We start from the raw sequence: 12,052 nt of genomic DNA, 5'->3' as shown, positions 1-12,052 counted from the left end.
CTCTACAAAAATTTTCAAATTAAAAATGTAAAAATTCTACGCGATTTTGAAATGATATCTGACCTTTCCGACCTTCTCTGGATTGGGACGAATTTTTCACGACTAAGACTGGCCAAATCGATTTAGCCGTTTTCGAGTTTTACCGAATCATTTGATCGAGAGCTCTATTTTTATATATAAGATTATTGTCGTCAAAGTGTTACGTAATATTATATATAAATTAATTCAAAAATAAATTTTTCAAAATGCATAAAAAATTATTTATCTCAAACATAATATTAAAATAATACGTAATACTTTGACGACAATTAATACATATTGTCGATTGAAAGGTTATCAACCAGATCACACCGGCCCACCCTTATTCTACGTAATACAGATGTTTTTAGGTTCAGGGAGGACACTGTCAGTAACAATCTTACAGTCCTCTGGGAAGGCCTTGAGCGATTGCCATGGAACGCCTTAGTGTTGTGTGTGTTGTGCCACAAGAGAAAAGCAGGTCCAGGTAAAGATCAGATTATGTATTTTCAGTTAAATCTATTCTAATATATATTTGACATTTAATTAATAATATTCAATACCTTCAAAAAAATTATCAATGCCTGACATATATGTACCATATATATTACTTCATTTTTTATAATTCGGTACTTTTTAATTTAATTCTAATTATTTTATTTCAAAATATTTTGCCTTACTACCATTTAATCAACTTCAATCAATATAAGAATTGAGGTACAGCAACTTTTAAAACTGTGATGATAAAATTGTGTAATTTGGTCACGATTTATTATTTCGAAGTTATAATAAATTTTATAATTAAATCACGTTTCCTAGGCCTATAATATTTTAGGGCCCTGATTTCCAAGCTATGAGGCGCGCATATAATATTTATATTTTTACATAATGTTGCATATCATTTTGTAGTCTGATTATTAACTTCCCGAAGGAGAAGTTTATGTTTTCATCAAAAAATCCGATTCTCTAATTTTACGTTTTCTCGACGTTTCAAGCTATTCTGAATCGAATAAGACCAAATTTGGAAAAAGTATGTGTGTGTGTGTGTGTGTGTATGTGTGTGTGTGCGTGTATGTGAACAGATTTTTTGCCGTAAATCGACGTTTTCTCGAAAACGGCTGGGCCGATTTCAAAAATTTAAAAGCCATTCGATGTATCTCGATGAGTACTATTGTTTGTCAGTTTTGTGCGACGATCGGCCAAGCCGTTTCTTTATAAATCGCAGAAAAGTGAAAAATTTTTCGTCTACGTTTTAGCCCGCAATTCTGAATCGATTTTGAAAATTCAAAAACTGTTCGAAAGATATTGGTTGGGAATCGTGCTGATTAGTTTTTGGCAGAGATCGGCCGGGCCGTTTTCTTGTAATAAAGTTTTTAAAAAAAAAATTCGACGATTTTTATGATTATTTTTTTGGCGGTAGATACCATAGTCTTCTAGATCATACTAAAATATTACGGCTCTACGATAACTGGTTCAGCTTTAAAAATTCGTCAAAGTTTGCAAAAATTGGTATTGTTTTTTTGGCATTTGTCAGAATCAGACCTTTGATCAACGTTTTCTCAAAAACGCCTGAACCGATTTCAGAAATTTAAAAGCCATTTGATGTATTTCGATGAGGACTATCGTTTGTCAGTTTTGTGCGACGATCTGCCAAGCCGTTTCTTTGTAATTTGAAAAAAAGTTTTGAACTTTTCGTCCACATTTAAGCTCATCCTACCGAATCGATTTTAAAAAATCAAAAACTGTTCGAAAGATATCATTTGGAAATGATGCTGATTAATTTTAGGTGAAAATCTACCGAGCCGTTTTCTTGTAATTAACTGTTGACAAAAAGTGTTAAATTTGCGTCGACATTTAAGCTCATCCTACCGAACCGATTTTAAAAAATCAAAAACTGTTTGAAAGATATTAGTTGGGAATGGTACTGATTAATTTTAGGTGAAAATCTACTGAGCCGTTTTCTTGTAATTAACTGTTGAAAAAAAGTGTTAAATTTTCGTCGACATTTAAGCTCATCCTACCGAACCGATTTTAAAAAATCAAAAAGGTTGGTCGTGAAATGACCAACAAATTCTTTACTTTAATCAAGTTATAATAATTATCATCGTTTTCTACAATTTAAAAAAATAATGAAGCCTCTGCCTAGAAAATATACTTTGTCTCCAAGGTCGTGATATGATCAAGAAATTCTTTACTTTAATCAAGTTATAATAATTATCATCGTTTTCTACATTTTGGAAAAATAATCGTATGCGTCGATACAATTTTGTCACAATGAGAACCACTTATGTATACAGATTACTATATTAAAAATAATAAAAAAGAATAAAAAATATTTTTTTTTATAATCAATGATAGTGATAAATATAAATTTCTTAATAATTAAAAAATAAAAAAATATTGTTAAAGGCAGATCAAGTTGCTTATTTTAAAATTGGAATGATTAAGTATATTATTTACACATTTCGGGAAGTTCATGCAACTTGCCTTCAGGCTAAATGCACCTTCAACTAGTTAAATTATTATATCAGTTGAGTATTTATGAAATAAATTTGTTAAAAAAATTAAGGGAGGAGCAACATTTTTTTATAAGAAATGGGGAAAAAGGTTGGAAATTACTGTTTTAGGGTGTTTGTTTCGAACACGCACAAACTCTATCATCATAAAAATGTTTTATCAAAATTGTTAAAAATTAAATTCTACAATTAATAACGAATGAAACGACCAACCGATCTTTACCAAAGACCTGCAAAAAGATAGCAAGTATTTCAAGGAAGAGTCTTATTATACAGAAGTTGACTCAATAAAGTTTCGCCAAAAATAGATGATATTCAATTCAAATTTCATAGTAAACCAATCAAAAATAATAAAATTATATTAGATGTAAAAAACATTAAAAATCTGTATTGAGAGTACATCAAATTGATTGAAGTTTTTAATAAAAGCTCTATATATAGAAGTAATCCAAAAGTCAAAAATAAAGATATTTAAATTCAATATTACAATTGAAACATAACGTGCATTACTGTTAAACAGCAAATGACAAATACTGATATAAAATATTTTTGTACAGCAAATGACAAAAAATCCTTCAACGTTTTAATTTATGAATACCGTAAGCATTTTAATATAACTTACAAGTTTTAGATATAATCTGTTAAAATGCACAAATTTCAAACGAAAAGGGTATGAATTAAAAACTGGAGAGTTGAAGGAAACTCGAGGAACTAGGTTCTTGTATACTACAATCTCAAATACTTAAGGGAAACATAACTATATTATTTTTATTATTTAAATACGTCAATCACATAAAAATATTTTCTTTTATCAATTTCTTCATGTTTTTCTGTTATAATTATGTACTATAAGTGTTTTTTTGTTCTAGATCCAAATATGTAACAGCTACGGAATTCTACGGAAGCAAAATAGCTTTCTATATACGCTTAATTCATGCAACATCATAATTTTATTATCTTTCTTCTCTCCAATAAAATGGCAATAAGTACGGTTTTTGGCTGTTACAACTGTGCCACCTCTTATATTATGTAAACCCTAACCAAAATTCTAATTGTGAGGTTGTGCAAGTGCCTACGGTTGGTTGGTTTTATCACTTTTAGAAAAAAAACTTAAGAAAAATAAGATTAACTTACAAATGCAACCAATTGGATCTGAATTGTCTACCATCTAGTGAAAACAATTGGTACTATTATTAAGTTAAATTAAATTTTATACTCTTCTTTTATCTATGATTTTATAATAGTGCCCTAAAATCATTTTCTTATTATATATGATGAGATTTTAATGACCATAATTAAAATCAAGGAGTTGTTAAGAAGAAGATAATTATCTAAATTATTTTCAAACTGATCGAAAAAATCTGTTACAATGATATTATTCATAGATAAAGTCATGCATTAATTGGGAATTTTCTTGTCAAGCAAATTACCAAAATACCAATACCAAAGTCCCTAGATTAAAAGTTCTGTGGATACTAATTAAAATGCTGGATGATGAACTAATTGAACCGTCTGATAGTAAAGTGACGTATTGTTATAGATTGTCAAAAGCTAAATAATACCGCGATAGAATCAAAGAGTGCTAAGTGTCACTGTATATTAGATACAATTGATAGGAAGTTTATGTAGTTTACAATATTGGTATTTAGATTATCATCAAAATATCACCAAGAAGCTTCGCATCCAGAGGATAAGAAAATTGCAATTTTCCATGCAGAAATTGCTCGTGATCATTTAAACAGGGTAAGTTTTCAAAAGGTTTCAAAAGTTAATGTATACTGAATTGTCGGGACTCAACAAATTACATTTATTTTGTTATCTGGATAATATTATTAGTCACTGTTTTTTGATCATTAAAAAAGCAAACAAGAAATTAAATTTCGAAAATTGAGTAGAGAAAAGGTAATTTGAAACTTGTACCAGGTAAATACAATTTTATGTGGAAAGAAATTTCTAAAAACATATCATTTCGAAAATTAGATGACTTGAATAAGCAAATTTAGTCTCTCTCAACGAAAAAATGTGAGGAATAAATAAAAGTATTAATGAAAACATATTAAAGAAAAGTATTGTGGATATTCGCAGATCTTTTTATGTAGCATTTTCCACAAGTTTTAATTATAATATTTAATAATTAGAAAGCTATCGACTCGGTTGTTTAGTAAAAGGATCGACTAGAGTTTGTTTGACCTCTATATATTTGATGATTCATTCAAACAAAAGTTGTTTGTGATAAAAATGAATGTCAATTTTTTTCGGACTTGCGATTTTGATAAAAAAAAATGCAAAAAAATCGATTAGTCGTTTTTGATAATAATTCATATAAATAAGATTAATTATTGAAGGAATACAATCTTCCAAGGCTGCGTAGAAATAAGTATATGACATAATTCGACAAAATCAGGTGAGTGGTGTTGTATCATATCAAATAGTGACATATTCCTACGGATTAAAAAGTTTGATCAGTGTTTCTCATCGTATAAAAATGTTGACAAACACTGCTTCAGTTCAAGTTGAACAATACTAAACGTTGGTACATACGTTCAGGCATATAAAATACAAAGTTTCAGGCATATACTTATTTATCTATGAGTTCAGGCTTTTACAACTTTTTCCTACATTTTCATAAATAACGATATCAAAAATGCATCGTTAAAAGCGATTTTAGTATAGTATTTTATTTATTATATGTTTAATTGTTATAGTTTTATTTTGACAATTATAATTAAAGCCTTATATTTATATTAATATTCTCGAGATTATTTCAAAAGTGAAAATGAAATTTGACAATATGAAAGTCATGGATAAAAGCAAAAAAGATTTCGTTAAAAGAAATATTCGATAACTGCACTCTCGTTCTATAGTTTTTATCGGATTGAGTAAATGATTTTGCGTCGGATATCTTACTTCGCATTTTGTGTACAAATGCTTTTGAAATATCATTATAGATATCGATAATTCGATAACGAATATTGATATTTGGTCAGTTTAGTCTAATCTCGTATGACATATTTTGCGCACCGCTAGTAAATAAAGCGTGATTACAAAAAACATAATGAATGATACTATAATATTCTGACAGTGCCTACTCTTCTTGGAAAATGACTTGCAATTATTAGACAGCGCCTGTCACAGTAATAATTTTATATGACATAACCGGAGTTTATCAATTAAGTAATATTACATGTTCGCTATTGTCTTTGAGAAAACAATCTAATAGTTTATTTACGTATGAATTCGGTTTTTTAATCATTTAAATATATCTATAAAACATTGTTTTTGTGACAATTCAGTGTTTTATTATATATACTATATGATATCATTCAATCATTGACTGCACCTCTAATTTTTTTTTTGTTTTTATGCTTGTTTAGGGCTTACAGTTTATATTGCTGTCAACACACAGAACTCTCATAAAATATTGAAAGTATTTATGTAAATAATACAATGGGATTGCTAACTGAAGGAAGACCTTTGACATGGGAGGAAACAAAGTCTTATTCTAACCATGTTCGTGAGCATGGTATTACACAATTCATAAATTTGTATAAGAGGCTTCGTGATAGACAAGGCGATGTTTTGAAATGGGGAGATGAGGTAAATATTAAGAGTAAAGAGAAAACTTTACTTATATAACAATTTATGTAATAATCATTCATTCTAGGTGGAATACGTACTTGTTAAATTTGATGATGAGAAAAAGGAAGCAAAAGTATCGCTGCGTGCGCAAGAAATATTGACACAGCTTAATGAGAAAGAAGCAATAGATGTTGATGGTAAGAGAATTAATTTTAAAAATAGGTTTTACTCTTAAAATAAATACAGTTTTAATATTGATGGAAATCTACTATATTATACATACTTTATAAGACATTGCATGAGAAATATTTAATTTTAATTATGATACTTGTTATGTTAAGAGTAAAACTGTTTATTGCCTGATTTAATAATCACTCTTGGCATTCTATTATTATATTTGTTATTTTATTAAAACAGGAGTGAAATCATTGTGGAGACCTGAATATGGAGCTTATATGATTGAAGGAACACCAGGAAAGCCTTATGGTGGTCTATTAGCGCATTTCAATGTAGTAGAAGCTAATATGAAGTACAGACGAGAGGAAGCAGCCAGTTTGTTACCAAAGGGTGAAGTCCTCATGTCCCTTACAAGTTTTCCTAGGTAAACTTATATTATTATGTTATAAAGATTTTAATAACTGTAGTATTGTACATAAAAAATTGTGACTGGATTTTAAAACTGTGAAGTGTAATTTAAGTATTACACCTTTTGAAAATATTTAGTTTCAATAATGCTTTATTCATTTATAGGCTCGGCTGTCCGAAATTTACATTTCCTGAGTATGATCCCACACCTGATAGTGAAGAAGGTGCTTCACAATCATATTTTTTCCCAGATGAAGCTATATTTCCAGGACATCCAAGATTTAAAACATTAACAAAAAACATAAGGCAGCGAAGAGGAGAAAAAGTAGCCATAAACTTGCCAGGTCTGCCAATTATAATTACATTCTATTAACAATTAGCGATTTTAGTTATTAATTAGATACCTGTTTTTCTATATTTACTGCTTTCATAATAAAAAAAACAGATGTAATCCAAGCATTAGTTTGGAATAATATATTTGTTCACCTAATGATTATTGCTTGTGAGAATTTTTCTAGAACTCAGAGTCTAGATATTGTCTATTATACTTTGTATAATTTACTGAATTATTTTTAATTATTATATTTATACAATATTTTGCAAGTTAATAGTTTTGTAGTAGAATTTAATTTCAGTTACAGTTGACATTTCTTATAGCTGAATTGTAATATCATAATATTTTAATTCCAGTGTTCAAGGACACAAATACTAAAGATCCTTTGAGTGGATGTGATTACAAAACCACACGTGCCATTAAGGACTGTGTTTATATGGATGCAATGGGATTTGGTATGGGATGTTGTTGCTTACAGTTAACTTTTCAAGCATGTAATATCAATGAAGCACGAACATTGTATGATCAGCTAACACCCTTGTGTCCAATTATGGTAATTTCTATTATTGTTGTTTACATAAAGGTATACACTATATATCTGGGATGAACTACGCTAGTTAACAAATGTTTTTGTTTGAAATTTGGCTTTCAGTGACGTCTATTTGCAAAATATTTAAGACAAGTTGAATAACAATTTAAGAATCACTTGGTGCTTTTTAAGTGGAATCATTATTTTTTCATTTATTCTCACATATTATATATTCGGCATTACAAATACATTCCAGTAACTATTTTATTTGAAATTTGAATACCTTCTATATCTTATATTCTATAATATTTGAGATAAGATATTTCACACATTTCTTTTTCAAGATTTTTCGAAACTCTTATTATGAAGACTTAAATGTATAGGTGATGGGTGATATAAATAATATATATGTGATGTATATATATACTCTGAGAAAGTTAATGTTTTTGACTAAAAGTGAAATCACTAATTTTGTTTTCATATTTGTTTTGTTATTACTTGGTATCAATGTTAATCTATACTATTACATTTTACCAAATAGTTACTTTATTAGATAGTAAGTTATATTTATTGTTTTGACTTATTTATATCTGATCGAAAATCAAAAAATGCATATATAATGGATTTTAGTGTGAAAACTTTATTATTAAAATTGATGATTTTCGAAAATCGCTTAATACGTACCTCCGTGATATATACGGACAATGTTTACTGGCAGAATTGTGCAGTTTTGTGAATGTCACGATTACTGTAATTTTATGTGTCTCAAAATATTACAGCTTGGTCACAGGTAATAAATATATATAATTTTTATAAACTATTTTACATCCGCATCTGTCACTGGTAGATTATTGCTATTGTTTACTATAATTTTTGTGACATGGAACTACGTATCTTAAAATTACTTTGTCTAGAAATTACACAAGTAAAATAAGTAAATAAAAAATGGACAAATGAGTTAAAATAAGTGTAAATAATAATGTTTTTTTTGTGTCTAAATTGTTTTAAAAAATATGCCTTAAGGGGTTAAGTTATATTAATGTTTTCTAAAAATTGCTTATTTAACCCTTTCTCTACTATCTATTTCCTTTCTCTATTTTCCGCAGAATTGACGCTGTACAAGCCAGTAAACAACCGGAACATTTGCTACGCAAAATATTTTTTTTACTATTTTTTTTTAGTAACGATTAAAATGTTTTAGAAATTAAGAATTGCACTTAAATAACTAAAAATCTTAATAATAAATTAAAATTTTTATTAAATTAACACATTGTCAGAGTAATAAATAATAAAGAAAAATTTGTCACACTAGATGTTGTCTACAGGGTTAAAATTATTGATTTGAATGTTATTTAATTTTAAACAAAAACAATGACAATTTTTTATCAACAGGAAAGAATTGCTATCTACAGATTTGATTGCATATTGAATCATGAATTGATAACAGATAATTACCAAAAATTATATCCATCAAACCAAATTATATTCTTATTTATAATATTCTGATTTTCGCCTATTTTTTTATATTTTAATTATTTAGTAATATTAAGTAATTAAAACTTAATTTTTGGTATATATTTATATATTTTTTATGTCAAGGCACTTTTTTTTGCCAAATTTACTCTTGAAAGATATTATTAGAAATTAATTGAAATTTGTTTTAACCACTTTCATAAATCTTTTTTTTTAAACAGTTGGCTTTGACTGCTGCTTCACCTTTGTACCGAGGATATGTGACAGATGTTGATTGCAGATGGAACGTTATATCAGCTAGTGTTGATTGTAGAACACCAGAAGAGCGAGGAGAAAAGCCTTTAAATGAGAATCAATTTCGCATTAATAAGTCTAGATATGACTCAATAGATTCATATCTATCTTCTCAGGGCGAAAGGTATGTTAATAATTATACTTATTTGAAACTTCAGTGTGCATTATTATGCTAAATCGGGCAATTTAAATATACACAAATATTAGTTGGTAGTCCAAGAAAAACTAAATTAGAAATATGTTAGAAAAACTCACGCCGTGAATAATGTTTTTTACTCTTGCTGTTATGCTTGAATTTGGACATAGAGTTTAATTTTTTATTCACTTCTTATTTCAAATATATTTTTATCATTTTGAGTGTGAGTTAGTAAAATTGTATCTTATCTGATTTTGGTACTCTATTTATATATTGTTCCATTCCTTTTTTCAGATATAATGATGTTGAACTTGTGTATGATACAGTAATTTATGATCGATTAAAAGCAGCTGGAATTGATCATTTGCTCGCTCAGCATATTGCCCATTTGTTTATACGAGATTCAGTTTCTTTGTTTTATGAAAAAATTCATCAAAATGATGAGGAAGATACAGACCATTTTGAGGTACATTATTTAAGATTTAAACATGTTAATTAAAAAGAAGCTTCAACTATATGTTTATATTTGTTAGAGCTTTATTTTTGGTGTTTTGTTTTGCTCAGAAGTTGTTGGATGCCATCCCAAAAAACGTCTTTTGAGCAAAACCATTCATCCAGCCAACATGTTCCAAATTAGCGAAGTGCTGCTCTGCAGCAAGGTCTAGAGTACTACGGGTGTGATAATTTATGTTATCAACGCCCCTTGACCGGTTTTGCTTTATTTTGTTATTGCACATTCTGAACGTTTTTTTTATGAATGCTTGGTTCAAATTTATCATATGTTCTCGTTGCAAATCACTATTAACTATTTGATTTAACTGAATGACGGAAAACACAACATTTCTTGCGACCGAAACGATTTAGCCTTAGTCGATTGGCCGGCTTCGCCTGGTGATAGTCATGATTCTTGAGCTTAGACTTTTTAAAGTAAATCAGCCCACTTTTCACTACGCATCGCGAACGATGACTTTCAGTAGCTTTTTTCTTTTGATTAAATGAGAAAAGTAGTGCGCGTCACAAATGCATGTTTTCATGAGCCAAACTTGATATTTTTAAAATCTATAACTGTGTTACTTTAGCAAAATGTATTTATTGCTTTGAAGCTTGATGTCAGTAGAATGAAATGCATATGTGTTAAATTTAAATCATAGTATTGCATACTTCAGCCTAAAGACATCGTTTTAAAAAACTACTTATGACTTTCCAGTACATCTATATATGATACGCCTTTGTGTGTATAAATAATGAGTGCTCAGCCGCTCACCACTATCTGCATTGCTATTGGAAAAAAAGACTCAATGGTTATTACCGAACCCATTAAAACCTGCTGTGGCAATTCTTCTGTTGGCTTGTTAATATTATTATTTATTTTTTTTTTTGCTGAGAGTGTATTGGGAGACGATTTGAAAAAGACAGTTGAATTTAAATCTATAGAATTATTTAAACAAAAACTCTTGTATCTAAAAACTGACTTTGACATATAGTACCTTGTTTTAACTATTTTAATCTGCTAATAATAATATAAACTAAAATAATTTTTACTGTTTTGAAATTACACTGAAGATGAGGCATACCATGGTCTTGAAACATCAGTAATTATTAAAGTGTATGTAAAAATCTGAGTGTTGTGTTGTCCATATTCAACATTTAAAATATATATATATATATATATATATATATATATATATGTGTGTATATATGCTTGTGAAAATGCTCTTACGCATATTGTTTTTTTATATGTATATGTCTTTCAAATTCAATATTAGTAGATATGCAACAAGACAATAACTGAATATGTTTGTTTTATTCCAGAACATTCAATCCACAAATTGGCAAACCATGAGGTTTAAACCACCTCCACCCAATTCTTCCATCGGATGGCGTGTGTTGAGTTTCGTCCTTGCGAAATTCAGCTTACTGACTTCGAAAATGCAGCTCTCGTTTGCTTGTTGGTCTCTTGACCAGAGTCATCCTGAGTTATCAATTAAATTTTATAATCCCTATAAGTAAGGTAATATCAAAATATATCCAAACCATATCACTTTCGCTATTACAGAAATATTATCTCATTTTTGAATACTTTATAATGATGTTATAATGTATTTATATATATTTAATGAGGCCGTTAGTGTCTATTCTAAAATATAATACTATAGATGTTTTGTTTACAATTTGTTCTGTTCCTATTGATTTTTATTTTATTTTTACACATAGATTTCTATCCATATTTTTTATTCATATTATTGAAAACAATCATATGTTTTTCTCTATATAATCAAGCAGTTATATTTGAATATGATTCAATTACATAAATTTTAGATATTACTTTTGTTTTTCGTGTTTGGTATAATATAGGTTGATGAAAACATGCAAAAAGCTCAAAGGCGGAATGCTTGTCGAGAGCAAACATTTTGGTTTAGACGTGACATAACTGCTAAGAATTCAGAATCAAGACAAACATGTGCCTTATTATCAGAGTCTGCACAAAAGGTTGAGGCTTGTGATTCTGTTGATCGGAATATGAAACTAATGTCAATAGATCAAATTATAAATGGAAAAGTGAGTCCTGCATCAATATAGTATTGTAT

General features: G+C 28.5%; 1 protein-coding gene across 1 annotated transcript; it reads left to right on the top strand.

Moving 5' to 3' along the window:
• Positions 1-5,561: 5,561 nt before the first annotated feature.
• On the top strand, positions 5,562-12,023 carry LOC113381300 (glutamate--cysteine ligase-like; the record flags this gene model as incomplete). The annotated part of the gene is given in 12 exon segments (XM_026620251.1): positions 5,562-5,708; positions 5,909-6,131; positions 6,199-6,310; positions 6,531-6,714; positions 6,864-7,042; positions 7,389-7,585; positions 9,256-9,452; positions 9,759-9,930; positions 11,277-11,348; positions 11,351-11,405; positions 11,408-11,475; positions 11,820-12,023. Coding segments are annotated over 11 exon segments (1,590 nt in total), but the record flags the coding sequence as incomplete, so codon positions are not given.
• Positions 12,024-12,052: the final 29 nt, after the last annotated feature.

This window comes from Ctenocephalides felis, unplaced genomic scaffold (assembly GCF_003426905.1).
Source record: "Ctenocephalides felis isolate EL2017-DRISC unplaced genomic scaffold, ASM342690v1 CF-g0.4_SCAFFOLD_02788, whole genome shotgun sequence".
NCBI lineage: Eukaryota > Metazoa > Arthropoda > Insecta > Siphonaptera > Pulicidae > Ctenocephalides > Ctenocephalides felis.
The sequence above is the reverse complement of the archived record's forward strand: the minus strand, read 5'-3'. Positions and strand labels throughout refer to the sequence as shown.